Here is a 23,796-nt window from a genome sequence, read left to right as displayed (position 1 = left end):
ATTTTTAATTGTATTTTATTTAATATAGGCCAGATAGACATAGCATAACTTGTTTTCGTAAGGACATTGAAAACCGATTTAGCACGCAAATATGGTCATTTACTTATATGAACTAGTATCAATTATGTTTACAGTATACGTACAGTAGATTGTACGATGGACTAAGATTTCATAGTTATATAACATAGTCTCGTATGTCATCCTAGTCGGGAAACTGGTTTATAAGGATACTGAAGTAACCTGAGAGATAGTTCAGGTGAAAAAATAACATTGTCAAATAAAATGTGATAATATTTCTATACGTCTTGTCTAATATTACCTTAAATCTAGTAGTCTACCTTAAATTTTAGTCAGTCATTTGGAAAAAAAGTTGTTTTCATTTTTCTTTATAAGACATCTTCTGGTCAAACTTCTGGTCAAGCGGAACTCAGAAGACTTTCAAGGTAGGATGTATTTGTATACAGAATTATATTAAAAACATAAGCTATAAAACGAAAAAAACGACCATAACACAAGCAAGGGTACACAGAAAATCAACATAGCAAAAAAAACCCAAACTAAGTAGCACGAACCCCACTATGTATACTGACTAGTGGTCTTCAGGCAGTTATTCATTTTCCGTCTTTTTTGTTAACTGTTTTTTTTTTATAAATGTGAACGATATTTTTATAGTATTTAAGGAAAAAAAGTTGTAGCAACAAAATAATGGAAAAGATCGGCAGATTTTTTTTATACTGAACATATTTTAATTGTCAGTTCTATATAGTGATGACTAACGCCAGGGGAAACTGGAAGAACTGGTATGAATTTCTATTCTCAAGCATTGGTTGTGTTGTTGGACTCGGTAACATCTGGAGATTCCCGTATGTTTGTTATAAAAATGGCGGCGGTGAGTTTATCTTTAACGTTGTTTTTTTTGGGGGGGGGAGGGGGGGAGTGGGGAGTATTAAAATGCTTATTTTGTCAATATAAACCTGTAAGAAAGAATATATTTATGAATTGACACATCAACCCGATGACACAATAACAACGAGCGTAAACATTGTTTACAATATGGCGAAGGAAGTTTTTTGTCTGTCCCTTTTGTATCTTTCGTCCCTCTTTGAACGACCTTGACTGGTTATACAGCCCTCGCACGCTCGCCTGTTTACAATATGTCGATGCAAGATGCTTTTAAATCGCCATGAATATACAAACAATGAAAAGTATATCGTTGCCAATGAGAACAGCTGTTCACCTTTCTCTGTCCTTTCAATCTATGAATAGTTGTCCCTTTTGCAACAATGTCACATCTCCTCATTTTGAAGTTTTAATAAAATGTTCCTTTATAAAAAAAATGTTTAAAAAAAGTCATTTCAATCAATATTTTATATGGTGTCTATCTATGTTGTGCTTTTACACTATTATTTCATGTAAGGATGAAGATACCCTTTAATCGTTAAAACCCGTTGCATTTGTTTGCACCTGTCCTAAGTCAGGAACCAGATGTTCAGTGGTTGTCGTTTGTTGATTTGGTTCATCAATGGTTCTAGTTTCTCGTTTTCTTTTATATAGAGTAGATCGTTGGTTTTTCCGTTTGAATAGTTCTACATTATAGTTATTATTCTGGGCCCTTTATAGATTTCTGTTAGGTTGGAACCAAGGCTCCGTGTTAAACCAGTATAATTGACCTTCATGTTAATGGTTTACTTTTACAAATTATTAGTTTAGTTTAAACATATTTATTTATAGTGGATTGGGAAACAAGTTTTGCAACTTATATTAATCCCTTTCCACTTTGCAGGTGCGAGTGCTGCCTTGTAGCGGCATTAGCCTACTCTTTTTCGAAATCTACAAGGGTGTCTTTAACGTGCAAGAGATATTAACACGGGTCAGCCATTTATCGTCCCCTTCCGACGGACTATCATCGTTTCCTCAAGACCATACTCACAAATGGTGTCAAGGGAGAGCCGAAAATTGAGTTCCTGAAATTTTCATCCCGAACGGGAATCGAACCAGGAACCTTTGTGCTAGTAGTTCGATGCACTAACTACTACACCACGGCTCTCAAATTATTACTTGGATGGAGCTCGAGAGTTGTCTAATTGGCACTCATACCACATCTTCTTAAATCTAGGTTTACATAAACCGACAGAAATGCTTATATAATTCTTGCAGATGCTATCCAGTTTTATATAATAAAAGTTTTCAGACGTTCATTACTCTTATATATTTAAATAGTTCTTTTTCTATTATAAAAAAAAAGTATATGAACTACAAAAAAACTGAAACATTCACTATTATAGTTGCTAATATAGGTATATAATGCAGTAGTGTTTTTTTTTTAATTTCAATTGAATATAATCGTTTTTCATATTATCTCCCCAGGAGCTTTCATGATTCCATATTTCTTATTCCTGTTCATACTTGGTATCCCTGTCATGTTTACAGAACTTACATATTCACAATGGTCAAATCTTGGACCAGGGCGTGTGTGGATCTGCTGTCCACTCTTTAGAGGTAAGATGAATTTTAAACATGTCTACTTGGGGGCCCTTTGTACTTTGCTGTTCCGTGTGAGCCAAGGCTCCGTGCTTAAAGGCCCTACTTTTACCTACATGTATGATGGGTTTTCTTTTGCAAATTGTGACTTGGATGGAGATTTGTCTCATTGGCACTCATAACAAATCTTCTTGTATCTTAGTATGATCTGTATGTGCAATCTGCAGTAAATCTGAACTACGAACAATAACCTCTCAGATTGATGTTTGATTTCCAGTGGCAAATAGCACACTAAATAATTACGATTACTATACGAATTCGAACACTGCATTGCAGTTTAAAGAGCTAAGCCATATTTATAAATCATATGGTAACAATCCAAAGTTATGGGAAGACATGCCAACCATATTCGAAATCGAGACGACTATTCTTCATGTGTACTCTTTAATGCCGTGAGCAAATCGGAGAAGCAGCACACATATTTTCCACAACAATTGAATTTGACACGGCCGAGTATCGATCCAATAACTTCTAATATTCGAATTGAAAACGTATCCACTAGACTTTCCTGAGTTAAAACGCATGATAGGGGGAAATGAAGCTCAATCATCATTTTGACAGACAATATTCGGCAATGTAAACTAGTGTGTGTTACTTCGAGAATAAGTCGTGTAAAGTGCGATTACATTTACTAGGATATATGCATGCATGCAACCTACATGTATGCTCAAGCTTCTATAAAACCGCGGTGTTAGGTTCTCTGTGTACTTAGTAAGTTAATAGTTATAATACACATGAGGTAAACTTTCTTTTGATTCTGGCGTACTGACACACAGAGGAGGTTTCGACAGGGTCCCAGACTGAAGAAAAAATGTATAATGCTTAAGAAAGGAAAAAGACAGATGGTTTTGTACAAAATAATATAGAGCTAAAATTGTTCAATGTTTTAACCATTTCTATAATACAGGTATAGGATTTGGTATGATCTGTCTAACAGGTATTGTCAGTATATACTACAATGTGATTCTTGCTTGGGCCCTGTATTATCTAGTGAATTCATTCTATCCTACAATCCCATGGAGTACCTGTTCAAATGACTACAACACAGAGCACTGCTACACAAGGATACAACAGACGTATTTGAACATGTCAATAAACACAACAGTGCTGTCACCAATAGTAGATGCTTTGAATATTACCAGGAAAACAGCGACAGAGGAATTTTGGGAGTATGTATATTACTATTAATGTTTTTTTTATATAAATAAGGCCGTTAGTTTTCTCGTTTGAATTGTTTTACATTGTCTTTTCGGGGCCTTTTATAGCTGACTATGCGGTATGGGCTTTTCTCAATGCTGAAGGCCGTACGGTGACCTATAGTTGTTAATATCTGTGTCATTTTGGTCTTTTGTGGATAGTTGTCTCATTGGCAATCATGCCACATCTTCATTTTTATATGATTTATTTTTGTTTTCATTTTTATGAATTACTTGTTTTCTGTTGGTGTTTTTTCGGTCGTCAGTTAAAGAGGACGACAAGAATCGAAAGCATTCATTTGACACCAGTGTCATTTTCTAAACGAACAATGTTAAAATTGAGAAAGGAAATAGGTAAAGTGTCAAAGAAATAACAACCCGACCAATGAGCAGAAAACTGCCGAAGGCCAACAATAGGTTTTCAACACAGCAATAATATATCGCACCCATAGGCGCGCTCCAGATGGTCACTAAACAAAATGTGTAACACATGCAGTTCAAAGAAAATAGCCGACACACTTAAAACCAAAGCATGTAAAAGAACGAAAATTAAAGAGACCAAAAAAACACACACACAAGCCTATTAAACAAGTTCAGAGGACTTCAGACAGGCGCAAATATGCGGCGAGTTGTAACATGTGTTGTGATACAGTGTCTCACTCCCCACCTCTACCTCTACCAATGTATAATAAGCAAACACACAACAATACTCACAATACTCACAGTAAAACTCAGTTGAATGAATCTTTCAAACAAAACTTAACTCTGACATTCACACTCACTATTTGTGACTACTAGCTCGAAGTTGAAGCCTAAGTCGTATATTTACGGACATTCAGCGTGCTAATCATTTTGACAATTGTTAATAAAATATAATTGAGAAAGAAATGGGGAATGTGTCATATAAGAACATGTGAGGGAAATGGGGAATGTGTTATATAAATACATGTGAAGAAAAATGCAACCTAATCTAAACATTATAAATCTATCAATAGTCATTGTTATGCCCCACCTACGATAGTAGAGGGGCATTATGTTTTCTGGTCTGTGCCTCCGTTCGTCCGTTCGTTCGTCCCGCTCCAGGTTATAGTTTTTGGTCGAGGTAGTTTTTGATGAAGCTGAAGTCCAATCAATTTGAAACTTAGTACACTTGTTGCTTATGATATGAATTTTTGTAATTTTAAAGCCAAATTAGACATTTGACCCCAATTTCACGGTCCACTGAACATAGAAAATGAAAGTGTGAGTTTCAGGTTAAAGTTTTTGGTCAAGGTAGTTTTTGATGAAGCTGAAGTCCAACCAACTTGAAACTTAGTACACTTGTTGCTTATGATATGATCTTTCTAATTTTAATGCCAAATTAGACTTTTGACCCCAATTTGACGGTCAATTGAACATGGAAAATGATAGTGCGAGTGGGGCATTCGTGAACTTACTATATATATATGACACATTCTTGTTTCAAATTGTTTCTCCTATATACACGAGCTTTTTCATTCTGATGTTCCGATGCCATTATATAATTCATATTTTGTCTTCTATTGCAATAAGTAAAACCTAATTGTTTTATTGTCTCAAGATTTCCAACAAATGTTGAAAATTTTTATAGAATATATCTAGGTCTTCAACAGCTAGTTTTACTAGTTTTAGGGCGTAACAATTAGGATGGAGCATAATCATTGCACCAACTATATTATACTCCAAACATTTAAACTGACTCCTCGATTGAAAAATGACCTCAATGCGAATTATGAATATGAATTTATTATCATAATGATTTAATATAATTTTAACACTGTAAATTATTATTTTATGGAGGTGTAAATAATTCTAGGTCGTATGATACTTGATCATAGGTCATAAGACCGCAAGAGTCACACGATCGCTGACATACTTTTGTAAAATTTATACATGTCAAAAACTTGTGTCATTTGTAAAAAAAACTTTCAAAAAAGGTTTAATTTTTCTCCATCGAAATAGTGCACTCTCAAGTCGACAACTTAAAAACGTACTTGAAGGTTCCTCATTTAAATGTGACCCGACTGTAATAAGTAATAGGGAAAAAACTGGCCCTTGGGAAAAAGTTGTAAAAATATAAAAATAGAAAAATCTGTAAAACATCATAATTTTATATAGATTGGATCCACTTGATATGCAAACAATTCGTAAATATTCAAGTTGGACTTAATTATGGGTCCTTATCAGTTCCCCTTTTTTTAAAGTGAATAGCTTGACGTGGTCACATGTTATGTCTTACAATTTTAAACAAATCTAATTGCTCATTCATTTAAAATGATAATGATAAAACATATTGCTGATATTACTTTCAGAAATAAAGTTCTTGAAATAACAGATGGCATAGGTACTCCAGGCGTTATACGATGGCAGCTTGTGCTATGTTTATTAGCAGCATGGGGAATAGCATTCCTTTGTTTAATAAACGGAATAGAGACTTCTGGCAAGGTAATACAAGTTTTAGAAAAATACAGCACCACATTTGTTTAACGATTAGCTATAATCAAAGATGTATTTGGTTTTACACCAGTAACAAGCTGTGCAACAAGTTCGCCAAGATTAATCAATAGTAACAGCGCCATCAACTCAAAAGAAAACTGTGTTACTACATAAGTCATGCTTGAAATTGTCCCTTTTGTCGATTATTGGACATTCAAATTATCCTTTTCGTTTCAATAGTATGTCTGAAATGGAGAAACTTTTCCTTGATTTTATTAGCTATTATAATAGTGTTATCAGGGTCGTGATGGGGTTTACAGGAAAGAGAAAAATTTCGCAAATTAGAAAAATGGATGAATATAACGAATAGAAGTTAATAGGGTGCTTTAATATACATAATAGAGAATCGTATACACACAAAAAAAAGAATAGAGGAAAACGACCGTAAATAAAAACATTTACCACGTTCAACAATCTCTGGCTTATCAACATTTATGGTAAGTATGTGCTAGTATACATGTTATATATATATATAATCATTCAATTTGTTTAAACGTCTACGAATGTTTCAGAATATTTATTTTCACCCAGTTTAAAATATTTTATTATTTTTATAAACAAATAAGCCTAAGATTTTGACTCCATCAACAATGATGAATTTAAATGAATTTCCCTTTTTTTTAGGTCCTTTTGGTCAAAAAGCTCCAAATTTTTCTACGAATTTTACGTCCATGAGATTGAATTAAGTTCAATCCAGCAAAGCACTCCGAGAGCACTTAATCTAAGAGCTAAGCGTCTGAATAGAATCTCGTGACGTTTCCGGAGCACATGATATAAAAAAGAAGATGTGGTATGATTGCCAATGAGACAACTATCCACAAAAGACCAAAATGACACAAACATGAACAATTATAGGTCACCGTACGACCTTCAACAATTAGCAAAGCCCATACCGCATATAGTCAGCAATAAAAGGCCCCGATAAGACAATGTAAAACAATTCAAACGAGAAAACTAACGGCCTTATTTATGTAAAAAAAATGAACGAAAAACAAATATGTAACACATAAACAAACGACGACCACTGAATTACAGCCATTTTTTATACCGGCCATATTGCTCATTTTTTTTTATTAGATTTGTTGTGTAATGTATACATACTTTTTTGTTTATCATATTTCGTTTTTTCAATGGCGTTGTTAGTTTGCTTTCGACTTATGAGTTTGATTAATCGTGTTGTTATCTTTCTCCTCTTTTCTACATGTATAACAATTAAGATTAGAACAAACTGGCACACTACAATTTATTTATAACAGGTTGTATACGTGGCAGCTACAGTACCGTATGTGTTTTTGACGATACTGCTTATCCGTGGTTTATTATTTGATGGGGCTACTGAGGGTCTACTGTATTTTGTTACGCCTAGATGGGAGCAATTGTGGAAATTTTCAGTAAGTGAATCAATTAACCTGGAACATTGATCAACAATTATAAATACTATTATTGCATAGAAATTAATCAAAAGCTAGCGTGCAATAAATTCCAATATTGCACTACGCAAGCTGGTGCAATATAACGTTCCACTCGGGACAATATTCCCCAATAGTTATGCAATAACCCTATATTATTAAAATAGATTTAGATTCAATATTTTATTATTACAGTATTACAACTTGTACATGTATATAAGTTTAAAAAACATAAAACATTAAAATACAGATATAAAACATAGCGTATAACATTAAACATTCCAATACATATACATATATAAAAAATATAATATACATATAACAGAACAATAAATAAATAAATTGACAAAGTTTGAAAAATACAAGAAATATGCAGCCATGATTTCAATTCTTGCACTGTGTTATTCTAAAATTATCACTTTATGTCGACTTTTCTCTCTCTCAATTATTTCGTATTTCAAAAATCTTTTATTTAGACATGGGGAGATGCTGCAGTGCAAATATTTTACTCGGCAGGACTCGGCTGGGGAGGTGTTGCGACATTGGCTAGTTATAATAACTTCCATAATAACACTCAAAGGTACAAAATGTATTATTACAGAAAACAATCAATACGCCTTGAAAATACACTGTAATAAAACACTCGGTACACAATTCTTAAGAAGGATTTTTAAAAAGAGGCATGACGACTAAGTCCTCTGAGTACACGACGCCAGCTGTGAGCATTGTGGTAGGTTCTACATTAATACAGAATTAAACACGCATCGGTGGTTGGACAGTCAGGATATCTAGCTACGATATGTTTTGTGAGAGTCATTTTGGTATAACAATTTTGAAGGAGAGATAAGTGTAACAGCATTGCTTTCCTCCACATAATAGTAGATACTCAGCAGTCGTAAGCGGTTTAATTAAGGAAGTACACGTCAAGCACACTTTGTTAGAACTTCTTGGTTTCTAGACCAAGTGGAGACAGTAAACTTAATTTGCGACCATCAAATCCTCAATTGTAGCCGTCGGAGCTTAAAATACAATATTGTTATCTCCATTCTAATGAAACTGACAGAAAACAAAATGAACGTTAAAACGTGTATTTAAAATCTGTCATATTATGCCGTCTGCGCTTGTGCGTACGTCCCATAGCATCAATTGTCAAATGATTGACGTTATCTAATCAAAATGAACGTTACAAACGTTGTTGCATTATAATTTGTAATGTTAATATGCTCTTCGGTTGTAGTTTTATATCATATTAGTATTATAATTAAATGTTAATACAAGTTTACAGAATGTGAACTTTCAGCAAAATATTAATGCATGCTTAAATCCAATACATTTTATAAATGTTTTTTTCGTGTTATTTTCAGAGATGTTATCATCTTACTAGTGTTAGATGGTTTGACTAGTTTTTTTGCTGGCTGTGTAATTTTTGTTACCCTCGGGTTTATGGCAAAGCAATCCGGGGTTCACATAGATGACGTTGTTGCGCAAGGTGTGTTTATATTTTAGTTGTATGTTATAATGCAAAAAACAAGAAAACAAATAAAAACAAAAACTACTTCGATTTTAAATTTAACAATGCTTTATGTCGTAAGTATTGCTTATCAACCTCTTCAATTAAGAAAAAAAGACAGAAACAGAAACGGTAAACAACATATCTTCTTCATTGATTTTCACTAAACAAAATATTGTTAACAGAAAGTAAGCCTTCGTCAATGATTTTAAAGTTTCACAGAGTCTAGCATTTATTTTCAGAACAGACGAGATACACAATTAAAATCTTTAACACAAAGTGTGTTTTTTCTATTTATTTTAGGCCCTGGCATAGCATTTATGGTATATCCAGAGGCATTAGCATCACTACCCTTGCCTCAATTATGGTCTGTTTTATTTTTCCTCACTTTGTTTACAGTTGGATTGGATAGTCAGGTAAATAATCAAATTATGCTGTTTCAAAAATATTATCATGTAAATATATAGTTTAATAAAGAATAGTAAGATCAGTAATATGTCGACGACCTTATTGTATGCGTCCAAAGCGTCTCTAAATAGATATAGGAAGATGTGGTGTGAGTGCCAATGAGACAACTCTCCATCCAAATAACAATTTAAAAATTAAACCATTATAGGTTAAAGTACGGCCTTCAACACGGAGCCTTGGCTCACACCGAACAACAAGCTATAAAGGGCCCCAAAATTACTAGTGTAAAACCATTCAAACGGGAAAACCAACGGTCTAATCTATATAAACAAAACGAGAAACGAGAAACACGTATATATTACATAAACAAACGACAACTACTGTACATCAGATTCAAGACTAGTTACATGTTTTATCGAGATGTTAATTTTGTTGCAGTTGGCCTTAAACTCGTAGGGGTTAAAAGCTCATAAGTATTAAGTATTAAGTAGATTTTCTAACGATTGAACCTGTGCATTCATCTAAATAACGATGGAAGCAGTTCACAGTTAATTCAGAAGAAAACATTTTGTAAAAGTCAATCAAATGACTTCTTTGGAAAAAAGTCGACATCCAGTTTCGTAATCGTAGTTTAACACATGTTTAACTATCAAAATATTCTATTTATTTCCACAGAACCACGAATAAGTACTTCACGGTAAATTCCAAAATTGTTTTCAGAAATTCATGTTCATGTACAGGCTGCTTTTAGAGACATAACATTTCAGGTGAAAACTGTTGGACCAATAAACGTTAAACTTAGATAGTCATATAACTTATTTTTTTTCATGCATTTTGTACTGAAAATTTAGGTTAATAACAACTAATGACACACTCAAAAAGTTCATTTCGTATCAACATCATTTCATATTTAGTCTGCTTCTCGGAGTTGACACCTAGAATATTTTGGCCTAAACTGACCTCTATGAAAGCTAATAAACTTATCATAGATACCAAGATCGAAATTTGTATCGCCTACAAAAGACTCATCAATGACGCTCGAATAAAAAAGGTTAGATACAAGATCAAATAAAGTACGCAGTTGAAGAGCATTGAGGACCGAAAATTCCAAAATTTTTTGCCAAAACAATCCATTTTATTTTTGTGGGGAAGCGGAAAGTCTTCATGCTAGTTAGGCTTTATTATTTTTCAATCAAAATGAGAACCCTTGTGAAGATATATATTAATCAATAAACTTGATTTTCTTTATTAATTATTCGATACCCGCGCTAAACATTCGCAACGACTACAATCTTAATTGACTACAATTGTCAGTTTTCCAATCGAAGGTTGGTGGTTTTGCCGCGCATTCCGGCTACCGTCATCAAATAAAATCAGGCCGCCATGAAATACTTCAAAAGTTGCACTTTAAAATGGCTTTAAAACACAATTAATCAATCTTTTTTATCTATCTACCACCAATCTAAGATGACCAATCTAGTGTTCCACTATTTACTAATACTTACATTATCTGTTACCTGAATTTCAATTTCATTTTGTATATTGTTTATTTGCTTTGTGTTCTTTCTTCCTTTATCTGTTTTGATTTATATTTTGTAAAGGGGGGTAGGTGGTTGTGTCACGGAATAGAAGTTCCTTTATAATATAAGTTCCAAAAGGAAAATATATTCTTGAATAGTATTTCCACAGGAATGAATATTACAGAATAAATAGTATATACTATTTGTTCCAACAGGAATAAATATTATGACAATGTTTATAACAAACTTTCCATTGGAACTTCTGTTAGGCGGAACAAATATACATTGACAGTTGCATATATAATTTTATAAATATAATATATAAATATAACTGAATTTGATGAGACTGTTATTAAAGAGAGAGGGTTAGCGCTATAGAACCAGGTTTAATCCACCATTTTCTACATTTGGAAATGCCTGTACCAAGTCAGGAATATGACAGTTCTTGTCTATTCGTTTTAGATGAGTTTTGTTATTTGATTTTGCCATGTGATAATGGACTTTCCGTATTGATTTTCCTCTGAGTTCAGTATTTTTGTGATTTTACTTTTTTGTGAGTTGTATTTTTTTTCCATTATAATAGATGGTTCATATTCAAACTATGACTGGAGCAGTATTTGATAATTTTCCTAGAGCAAACAAAAAGAAAACTATAGTTACTGCCATCGTCTGCCTTTCTGGATTTATACTTGGACTAACATGCTTGACGCAGGTAACTTACATTCTTCAGCAACATTAAACGCTCAAAAAAACTTTTAGAATTATTTCTTGCAAAACTCAAGCAGTTCAAATAAATGACATTGCTAGGTTATCAAAAATGTTAAGACTGAATTTTCAGTCCACATATCACAATTATGGTACAAATCTAGATAAACATGTGTCTTATATCAAAAAGGAAATTAACCCTCTTCAAATATGTTGTGTCTGAGGCAATTTTTTTATAAGCGTTTCAACAGAAACGCTTACCAAACGACATAAATTTATGAGTTCCGAAATTATTAGAAAAAACGAATTGTCGTCCGGAAATGTTAACAGCCATCTATTCATCCATCTCTGTAAAATTACTATGTGTCCATAACATGTCTTGCAGTTCCTTCGGATCGTACATGTCAAACTAAAATTATTGATTGCTAAACACATGTCAGATGTCATCAATTGAACAGTATTTCTTGTTAATACAATAATTACTTTTGCATACAAAATCATTTCTTAAGCGTAATAAATGTCGAGAATTCTGAGCAGTAAAGATATGACTTTCTAAAAGCAACAAAGCAAATTTACAATTGCGTGCCATTTTTTTTAAATTTTGATAGTTTTGTCTTCATAGTCTATTACTAACTATCATACATGTACCTGAGTTTGCTCCTTCTTAGTATGATGACTGCCTATAGAAACGCAACAAATTATATTTTAAGACCCTTTGCCCTTAAAAAAGACCAATGCCGCTATAGTCTTTTTGTTAACATTGAATTCTGAATTGAAAAGACACAGGTTCTGTATGCATATTATAAAGAGTCCTCAAAATCTATTAATGTTTAGTTAACTCTTAAAGAGCATCTTTCGGTTTGAATTTTTTGATAAGATTGAAAATGCATGTATATGTTGCGTTTCTATTGGCGCACACTATGTATGTATATAGATATAAAAAAATGTGGTATGAGTGCCAATTATACAACTCTCCATCCAAGTCACAATTTGGAAATGTTAACCATTATAGGTCAATGTATGGCCTTCAACACGCAGCCCTGGCTCACACCGAACAGAGGACCCCAAAATTAGTAGTGGAAAACTATCCAAACGGGAAAACCAACGGTCTTATCTATATAAAAAAAACGAGAAACGAGAAACACATATAATATAACCTTCTTGTAAAAGTTCAATTCTGAAAATTAAAAGACCCCCTGTTCTGAATGCATATTCTAAGGTTTCCTCAAAATCTACCAACGTTTGGTAAACTCCTAAAGAGCATATTTTTTTTTAATTAGATGGAAAATGCATGTAGATGTTGCGTTTCTTCTGGCACACTCTATGTATGTGTGCATGATTTTAGGGTGGTATATATGTTCTACAACTTATGGATTGGTATGTCGCTAGTGTTTCAATAATGATCCTTGTCTTCATGGAGATGTTTGTTTTAGCATGGATATATGGTAAGTGTTGCTTGTCAAAAAACTCTATCAAAGAAGCGCGAAAGATACCAGAGGGACAGTCAATCTCACAGATAGAAACCAACGGAGTCAGACAATGTCATGGATAAAAAAGAAAAAGACACAAACAGGGACAAATAATAGTACACAAGACACAACATAGAAAACTAAAGACTAAATTTGTATGTTGTATATAGAGTGTGCATGACAACTTGGTTATTCTCAAGTAAGAGTAATTTTCTTCAACAAAACAGCTTTAAAATGCTCAATTTATTCATTGGACACTTGTGTGTCATTGTACAGTCTTTTCATTGTCGTGTCTGTACTTTTTAATTGATACCTTTTGTAATGGCATCAATTAAAATTATGAGCGTAAAGTTCTAACGGGTATACGTGGGAGATTTAGCTAACTATAAAACCATGTTTAGTACACTATTTTCTACATAAGAAAATGCCTGTACCCAGTCAGGAATATGACAGTTGGTATGCATTCGCTTGATGTATTTGAGCTATTCATTTATCCCAATTATTATGGAATTTCCGTTTTGAATTATCCTTGGAGTTCAGTATTTTTGTATTTTTACTTTTTATAACATATTGTATAGTCCTTTACGATGTATTTTTCTATTATTTTAGGAATCAATAGATTAGGCAAAGACTTTGAAATGATGACAGGAAAAAGCCTCGGAATACTCTGGAAGATAGGAATAGGTTTGACTACCCCGTTTGCCTTACTGGTTAGTATACAATGTACCAGTACTGTGACTAAACAGGTACTGAGCATTCTCCTGGGTGAGGATTGTGGAGACGGCTTTAAACAAACATAAATAAATGAATTGAAATTTCTTGTAACACTAATTTGAACCAGACAGGAAGTTCAAAATAATTGCAGAATGTTTCCATTAACATTTAGGGAAACAACATTATTAAAAACAATTCCTCGTTCCTGTATGTAAGTGAAAACAACATTGAGGTTTTTTTAATGTCGTCAAAATAATGTTCTCATCATTTCCTGACAATAGATGGTCTTAGATATCCGAAGTAATGATTAAGTGAATCTTTTATTATAATAAAGTATACGTTTTTATTGATTTCGGAAATAATCTTTTTTAACATTGAAAATAGCAAAACGTTGGCATTCGTGTCCTCTGATACAATCTTCTTTTATTGTATTTTTTTCTCTCAAATATATGATTTTCTTGTAGTTTGTGTGGATTTTTAGTTTAGTAGTCCATTCCCCAGTGACCTATGGGGACCAATCTTACCCTAAATGGTCTATTGGAATCGGCTGGATGATAGCACTTATATCTCTGGTGCCTATCCCCGTTGGAATGGTATATACACTTACAAAGGAAAAAGGAAACTTCCTCGAGGTAAGAGTCTAACACAAAACAGTTAATATACAGTCCATATTGTTAATAAAAGAGGGACGAAAGACACCAAAGGGACAGTCAAACTCGTAAATCTAAAACAAACTGACAACGCCATGGCTAAAAATGAAAAAGACAAACAGAAAAACAATAGTACACATGACACAACATAGAAAACTAAAGAATAAACAACACGAACCCCACCAAAAACTAGGGTTGATCTCAGGTGCTCCGGAAGGGTAAGCAGATCCTGCTCCACATGCAGCACCCGTCGTGTTGCTTATGTGATTACAAATCCGGTAAATAGTCTAATTCGGTAGGTCAAATTCATGAAAGGGAAGGGGATTGTAGTTACGAAGTAAGGAACATATCCGATATCATTTGTGAAACGGTTATTCCATAACGGTCAACCAACTCGTGATGGCGTCCGTAAAATTTACGAAGGGATGATTTCAACTTCACCATTTGGAACTCTTGGTTTAATAGCTTCCTTGTGAGCAGTAACCCTCTATCAAGAAAATCATGATAGGAAATGCAAGCACGGGAATATCGTAATAAGATAGCCAATATAAATTGTTTGCAACTGTTATAATTTTACTGCAATATACGAGTATATATATAAACCAATGATGCTGGAATGAAATTGAATGTTACTCATTATCCTCAATAATACAAATATGTTCTCCTCTTGCCAATTATCCTTTAAACAAACTTTGCGTTTAGTGGATGCATATTATGTTCCACTTAATCATTTATAAAACTATTTTTAAAATTGTATCTTATGAATAACCTGTACAACATTTGTGATTCATCACAAACTGCGTATAAGAAGGTACTATTCCGATATCACTCCGTACTATTCCGATATTACGTCGTACTATTCCGATACCACTTCGTACTATTCTGATATCACTTCGTACTATTCCGATATCACTCCGTACTATTCCTATATCACTTTAAGTACCATCTGTCAAGGGTAAAGCGACAAGGAATAAAACAATCAAATACAAACAAAACTGTATACACTATAAATGTATTATGAATGTATTATTGTATAATTAATGTATCTAACACTATAAGACATTTAATAATCGGTAATCAATCAAAGGATATACACAAAATCAGGACATGCACAAACAAAAAGACAAAAACGAAAAGGATCAGTTCTTGAATTATCGATATCCATTTATTTATTATCTCTTCGACCAGCGCAATACAACTGTTCCCTAAAAGATATAACGAATAAACTCATCATAGATACCAGGACTAAATTTTGTATATACGCCAGACGCGCGTTTCGTCTACAAAAGACTCATCAGTGACGCTTGAATCCAAAACTGTTTAAAAGGCCAAATAAAGTACGTAGTTGAAGAGCATTGAGGACCAACATTTCTAAAAGTTTTGCCAAATACAGCTAAGGTAATCTATGCCTGAGGTAGAAAAGCCTTAGTATTTCAAAAATTATCAATTTTGTAAACATATAATTTATAAATATAACCATATCAATGATAATTCATGTCAGCACAAAAGGTGCTGACTACTGGGCTTGTGATACCCTCGGGGAAATAACCGATATAAATTTAGTCGATTTTTTTTTCAAATTTAAGAAAACAAAATAGAGCTTAATAAATACAAATTAAAATGTCGTCCTGCAGAAGCGTTTTCGTTGTTTTACCGTAAGTAATTAGCTAGATACGCTCAAACCATAACATTTTAATGTTCATGCAAGTCCAGCTTTACACGAGGTTCTAAGAACATAAGTCAACGTGAAATTTTACATAAGTACATTATCATAAATGTATGAATGGGAACGGTAATGTGACTAAGAGATAACAACCCATTCCAAGAGAATAGAAAACAGTCCAAGGCCATCAATAGGTCTTCAAATCTACAAAAAAATCCCGCGTTGCTGATATACCATCGGGGATTGATTTGTAACAGTCCAACAGGGTGCACATCATCCATTTGCTAGTTGATGAAAAGTTCTACCTTTTATCTTTGTAGAGACTTCGACATTCTTTGAAACCGCTTCCTTCCTGGAGACCAGCTAACGACGAAGATGATAATGATAATGCAGAACTAGAAAAATTAAATTATGTATCAGAAAAAGAGACGTTTGCGTAAGGATGTTCGTTCCTCTGTTTGAAAATAACAAACTATTCAAAAGTATTGAAAAGTAGAAAAAATACGATAGGTCCGTTTTCTTGTTTTGAGATACAAATGTATTATAATCAACTGAAGACATGTCGGGAAATGGTTCTCTCTAGATTTTTCGATCATTTAACATTGAAACCTCTATTCGTTCAAAAACTATTCCAAATCAAACAATTGAGGAATGACTGTAATATTTGTTCTGTCTGTGAAGGAATAACATAAAAATTGTGGTGTATACTGAATAACCCGCGCAGCGTGTTATATTTAAGTATGCATCATATTTTTTTTAATCTTATTTCGAATAAACAGAAAACATATTACAGTCATTCCTTAATTGTTTGATTTTGAAACTCTTCTTTTGTAATAGTTTTTGAACGAATAGAGGTTGCAATGTTAAATGATCGAAAAATCTAGAGAGACAGTTGTTTCTTATAATTTATTCTAAATCCATTTTAAATTGGAGAAAACCATGAAAAAACGTTGATGACTTCACGGTCACATGACCAAATTATGTATATGGGCTGATAAACAAAACAAAGTCAGCCAATCAAAAGACACAATACATCCAAAATTAAATTATATGTAATAAAAGAAGGTAAATAAATTCATGGGGTTAGTGGGCTATTGTTTTTTGGCCTCCATTTGTTTATGTCTGAATCATTACGATAAAATTAAAGTGTTCAAACGAGTTTGTAAAACAAAATGTAGAATGAAGCGTTCGCAGATTCTATTGTAAGCGAAGCAAGAGGACAAAGGGTATGTTGGGGTTGTAGTTTTGTTATTTTATGATTGGTTTGAAATAATTAAGACATATTGTATATATTTGAATCAGTACTTATCAACAACAAAACACTACATAGAGAACGAAACTAACATTTTTAAGTAAGATATCATTATTATTAATTTTTATACCTGTGCAAATGAAACTTCAAATATGTGACGTAATCAGTATTACAATATTCTTAAAAACTTTTCGACAACAATGAAAGGGTTATTGCTTTGAATATTTTCCCTCGTAGAATATAAGAATATTTAACTCACAAGCTCGTGCAATATGACAGTCTACTCCACGAAAATGTTCATACGATAATTAATTTTATATAGTGATAATATTTCTAACAGAACGTAGACGTCATCGGTGTATTGCGTATTATTTAATTCTTTTCTTCAAGTTTTGATAAAAAAAAGAAAAGGTTATTGCATGAAGATGTCTGAATGTCATCTTTATTATAATATAAATGCGTTCGTTAGCTCGAGTAAGTAAAAATCTACGCCGGACACTATTCTTGCAATAACATTATAATATTCTAGATTGTACATAATTTACTTTATTAATATATATATGAATACTAAGTGTTTGGCAATGTGTTCATTTATTACAATTTTTATTTTGAAATCCAATAATTATATTATATATTTTTTTTTAACTTTTGTTATTTTTTCATAATAACCATCATTTGAAATAACATTTTTAACTATTTTGCTTAAAGCAAAACACAAAATAAAAACCAACTGAAATACCAATTGTCGAACTTGCAAATAGAAGGAGAAAAAAGTCATGGCAAAGAAATCTATTTTCTCAGTTGATTTCATGCGACTTGGAATAAATGAAAAAATAAATCGCATATATTGATTTGTTTGATGTAGAACCTTTATTGTTATGCAAAAAAACGCTTTAACTAAAAGGGTATGGGCTTGGAATTCAATAGGAATTACATCTGTCAATCTAAGATCACAGAACAAAGAGTGCAAAAATAACTGATCACTAAACGACACTTTAACAATGATAAAAACAAAGTATTCCATTCAGTAAATTATAATTGGCACTGGACAGAAAAAAATCTACGACAATTCCGGGGTATAATTTTTTCAAGAATTATGATAAAAATTAAAAAAATTTGTAAGGGTTCCGCGGAACCCAGTGTCTCGCCTACTTTTGCTATAAATCGCAGGCTCGACAAAAAATGAGGAAAAAAATCAATAAAAAAATTCCTCTTGATACTATCTTTTGATTGTAAGAAGCTTCTGTCCAAGTTTGGTAAAAATCTAGGATAGTTAATGAATCTAATTAATGTTTTGAAAACTTAAACTGCCGACTGTATGTAATGTTAACTGGAAGAAAATCTAAGTCCATTTAAAAGTAAAATACAGAAAAAATGGAGTTATCTTTTTACAATAATTACTTCTGGATACTATCTTATGGTCATAAATAAGCTTCTGTCCAAGTTTGGTACAAACCCAGGATAGTTTAAGAAAGTAATTAAAATTTTAAAAACTTTAACCACAGAGTGAATGTAATGTTTCCCTGCAGAAAAACTAAGTCCATTTAAAAGTAAAATACGGAAAAAATGGATTTATTTTTTCACAAAATTTACTTCTGGATACTATCTTATGATCATAAACAAGCTTCTGTCAAAATTTGGTTCAAACCAAGGATAGTTTATGAAAGTTATTAAAATTCTAAAAACTTTAACCACAGAGTGAATATAATGTTTCCCCGCAGGAAAAACTAAGTCCATTTATAAGTAAAATACGGAAAAAATGGAATTTTATTTTTACAAAATTTACTTCTGGATACTATCTTATGATCATAAACAAGCTTCTGTCCAAGTTTGGTAGAAATCCAGTATAGTTTAAGAGAGTTATTAAAATTTCAAAAACTTTAACCACAGAGTGAATATTTGTGGACGCCGCCGACGACGACGCCGACGCCGACGGAAAGTAGGATTGCTTAGTCTCGCTTTTTCGACTAAAGTCAAAGGCTCGACAAAAACACGTAGCAAAATACAAACAACGACAACCACTTATGATTACAAGCAGACTCCTGACTAGGAACAGCAACATACAGCATTGGGCCATTCCAGTTAATTACTGACAGGTGGGCATTGATTTGGAGATTTTTTTTTATACGGAGCAGAAAAAAACATCAGGAAAAACTACTTATCAGATCTAAAAATTAAGCCGATCAGATGTAGAGTTTCTGTTCATATTGAATGGATGGGCTTTCATGGGAAAACATTACCTATCAGATAAAAACAACTGAATTATATTACTTTATTTGTTCAGCTGCTTAGCAATTCGTTTTCATTGTTACCTGAAGCGATTTTATATTCCTCATAGCTGTATGGAATATTTTGTATTGAGTTTATATCCGTCTGAAAAAGTATAAAAACAGTCAACCTGTATGTGCAACGCGTAAACAATATACAGTCGGTCTGCATCAGGCTCAGGACAAGTGCATGGCAATGGCCCTATACTTACTTAATTACATGGTGTCAGTAACAACCCAACAGTAAATCCATACAACTTCAATTTTTGCCTGTACACACCGCCTTTACAACTGGATGATTTATATGGAAAACATAAAAAGTAAAATCACAAAAATACTGAACTTAGAGGAAAATCAATTTGGAAAGTCCATAATCACATGGCAAAATCAAAAAACAAAACGCATCAAAAACGAATGGACAAGAACTGTCATATTCCTGACTTGGTACAGGCATTTTCAAATGTAGAAAATGGATTAAACCTGATGCACACTGACCTTAATTTCGACGTTGCCAGCAAATTAGTGAGTTCCAGGTATATTTTGATAAATCTTCTTACTAGGTACGGATGATGTTCAAATTTAACTCCGTCATCATTTTATTCTGGAAATGCCTGTACAAGGCCAGGAATGTGATTGATTTTAATTCTTTCGTTCCTTTGATTAAAAACGTTTGATTTGTCTGATTTATCGACCTCCTTTTTTTTAATTTAACTATTTGAATTTGAGTAATGAAGTCAAGTTTCCCTTAAAATGCTTCAGAGTTGTCAAAGTATAAGGGAAAGCTTGCACTTTCATGTTTTATGAATAAACGTGCACGGTCAATGAACATCGCAAAAGTAAAGTCAACCAGGCACAATACATATGATACTTGTATTGAATACTATTAGAACTAAGTTGACTGTGACGTGTCAGGAGCCTGTAATTCAGTGACAAAAACAAGTGAGAGTATCCCCTACATTTCAATCCTATAATTACTCCACTTTAACAAATAAATCGTTTTTTGTTATATAGTAAAATTGAGAATGGAAATGGGGAATGTGTCAAAGAGACAACAACCCGACCAAATAAAAAACAACAGCAGAAGGTCACCAACAGGTCTTCAATGTAGCGAGAAAGTCCCGCACCCGGAGGCGTCCTTCAGCTGGCCCCTAAACAAAGCTCTGCAACTGTTCCGGTTCATATACAAATTGGCTTTTAGATATTCGGTTTTTGAGTGTTTCTGATGAGATTAATTCGAGCAATGTACTTCGGCCGCATGAAATTTATAACGTGTTGCTTTCATTTTTTGGATGGAGTAGACATTGTCAAGTAATTAATGTTAATAATAATATATATAAAGTACTTAGCGAAAAGTAAAATCACAAAAATACTGAACTCCGAGGAAAATTCAGTCGGAAAGTTCCTAGTCAAATAGCAAACTCAAATGACAAAACACATCAAACGAATGGACAAAAACTGTCATATTCCTGACTTGGTATAGGCATTTTAAAATGTAGAAAACGATGTATTGATCCTGGTTTTATAGCGCTTACCTCTCACTTGTATGACAGTCGCATCAAATTCCGTTATATTTACAACGAAGCGTGAAAAAAACCAGACATAATAAATAAAGAAGTCAAAATATGAGCACAGCAGCCATCGCTGTGTTATAATATCAAAACAAACAATGATTTACAAAAAAGCACATAATCATCTATCAAATCATAAAACACATTCATTGCGTCGCGTGTCTGGGGTCAGAAAGACGCGTAAAATGTTATAACCACGTGCAGAACGTTGTAAAATAACCAAGAAAGTTAGATATCGAAATGGCTTTTTATTGCCGTCCATGTCGGTACTGACATGATTTAACAAACTTTACTAAAACTGTCCGTTTATAAATTTTGAAATGTTTAAGAAACTAAGGTTTCAACTCCCTCAGTTAGTTTTAGATAAATTTGGCTTACTATAGGTATTTTTGACATAAAGCTCTTCGACGGTTTCGGTACTTATACATCTTTGGATTTCAAATGTTTGGCTTTGAGCGTTCCTGATGAAGATATATCCAGAAAAGCGCTTCGGACGCAAGACATTATTAAACGTGTTGTTTCAATTTTTTACTTCGTAGTGTTTAAAACATGGTACGTGTTTATCTCAAAGTGCGTAGAGTTCCCTTTGTAATATTGAGCGTATTTTACAACACATCTCCTATGAATGTGTTTTTTTTTAATCTAATATAAGAACACGACTTTACCAAGTCAGGAATATGGCAGATGTTATTCGTTCGTTTGATGCGTGTGAGCTTCTGATTTTTCCATTAGATTAGGGACCGTTTTGAATTTTTTTCGAAATTCGAACATATTGAATGAGCTATTAATAAATCAGCCCACCTGGCAGATAAAAGCTACATGTATTTTGGAAAATCAATAATAATTATTTTTACTGACTCAAATTATCTTTTTCTTTGACTAAATATAATGTACTGATGTACAAACGTTTGCATTCCACAACGTATTTGACTTGTACACCTTATTATATATGGACAGGATGTGTTTAACGTAATATATGTACAATCATTAGGAATAAGAATAAGCGGCATGTTTGAGTGTATATCGGATTTTAGTGGGTGTGTTTATATCTGTATAAAGCGCTTTATGCATCCGCTATGTAGGCAGAGTGTCGCTAGAGAACACCGATTTATAGAAAGATGAAACAACTGTTGAAACAATAATTTTATGTAATGAATGCATACATGATTATGTATGTTTTCGCGAGTTTTTACAAAATGCAGCAATGCAGACTTAAAAAAACAAAAGAAAACGTTACGTCGATAATCACTTAAAAATAGCCCATTTGTTGGATTATATTCCTGTTATTTGAAACTTGTACAGTTTAGCCTTGCTGTCTGGAATACCATTGAATCCACTGCCAATCCACAAGCAGTTTGAATTATCAAACTTCATGCTGATTGGATATTCAATTTCGAAACCCTCTAGTGATTGCTGTAACATTAAATTACCAGCATAGCTAAGTATATGGAGCGCATTGTTAGTCGAATCTAACACTATAATATTTGTAGATTTTGTAACTACTACATCGGATGGAAGGAATGGTCTCTGACTTAAACTCGGATGTAGGTCACTGTATCTCCATTGTATATTGCCATACTTATTAAGTGCTACAACTGTTCCGGTTGATTCACTTTTTCTATCAATAACATAAATTCTACCCTCATTTGATGTTATTCGCCACGGAAAAGTAAACAGCGGTTGATTTTCATCGCTATATTCGAAAATATTACATAGATTTCCATTGGATGATATGGAAACTATTTGGCGGGAACTATTATATGTTTGTTTATATTTCGCTCCAAATTCTGCAAGCCCTATCCAGATGATTGAATCATCTAGTTTCTGACAATGAATACACAGAGGTTCCAAGTTAAACTGTTTCGGTAGTGATGAAACCTGAATTTTATTGTGATTGTTTTTCTTGACTATTTTAATGCAATTGTCAATTTTGCATATAAAATAAATATCCCCGACTGAATTAACCGCTATGTCAGCTGGTGTTAATCCCCTTATTTCCTCGATATGCCGCAGCCTGTTGGTAATTAATGTTGGTATTAGTCTAATTTTAAAAATATCTCCTTCATAATGACATATAAATGCTTCTTCTTCGTTCACTATTTCTATACAGTTTATTGCAGGTAATTTTGTGTTGAATGACTTAATGGCCTTCATTTCCACTGTTCTTCTCATGAATAAAGAGCCAGCGGAGGCCGAATGCGAAACTGGAGACAGGGTACCATCATCGTCATCATCATCATCAGGACCATCCGTTGAGAGAATATCATTAGAAGACATTCTTCTAAAAGTTGGCCTTCTATTTTTGTCCTCCGCATTGAAATTCTTTTGTAAGAATTGACCAATATCAATTATTATATGATTTGAGTGGCCCTCAGCATAGCAATCTTCACAAATCAGAAATTTGCACGTT

The 23,796-nt window shown here is 33.1% G+C and overlaps 2 protein-coding genes across 3 annotated transcripts; one reads left to right on the top strand and one right to left on the bottom strand.

Annotated features, from left to right (window-relative positions):
* The first annotated feature begins 338 nt into the window (after positions 1–338).
* Positions 339–18,190, top strand: LOC134692873 (sodium- and chloride-dependent glycine transporter 2-like). 2 transcript variants are annotated; one of them, XM_063553489.1, is made up of 14 exons: positions 339–443; positions 767–889; positions 2,368–2,499; positions 3,449–3,710; positions 6,068–6,200; positions 7,508–7,642; positions 8,137–8,240; positions 9,025–9,149; positions 9,474–9,586; positions 11,682–11,810; positions 13,149–13,248; positions 13,882–13,982; positions 14,451–14,618; positions 16,620–18,190. In XM_063553489.1, exons 2-14 carry the CDS (start codon positions 769–771, stop codon positions 16,737–16,739), a joined length of 1,743 nt encoding a protein of 580 aa, XP_063409559.1. In that variant the 5' UTR covers positions 339–443; positions 767–768; the 3' UTR covers positions 16,740–18,190. The 2 variants fall into 2 exon arrangements, with proteins under 2 accessions (XP_063409559.1, XP_063409558.1); XM_063553488.1 differs by having other exon boundaries at positions 757–889.
* A 4,468-nt stretch (positions 18,191–22,658) lies between these two features.
* Positions 22,659–23,663, bottom strand: LOC134693609 (uncharacterized). The gene has a single exon (XM_063554451.1). It carries the CDS (start codon positions 23,661–23,663, stop codon positions 22,659–22,661), a length of 1,005 nt encoding a protein of 334 aa, XP_063410521.1.
* Positions 23,664–23,796: the final 133 nt, after the last annotated feature.

Source organism: Mytilus trossulus, chromosome 12, assembly GCF_036588685.1.
Source record: "Mytilus trossulus isolate FHL-02 chromosome 12, PNRI_Mtr1.1.1.hap1, whole genome shotgun sequence".
In the NCBI taxonomy this organism is placed as follows: Eukaryota; Metazoa; Mollusca; class Bivalvia; order Mytilida; family Mytilidae; genus Mytilus; species Mytilus trossulus.
The sequence above is the reverse complement of the archived record's forward strand: the minus strand, read 5'-3'. Positions and strand labels throughout refer to the sequence as shown.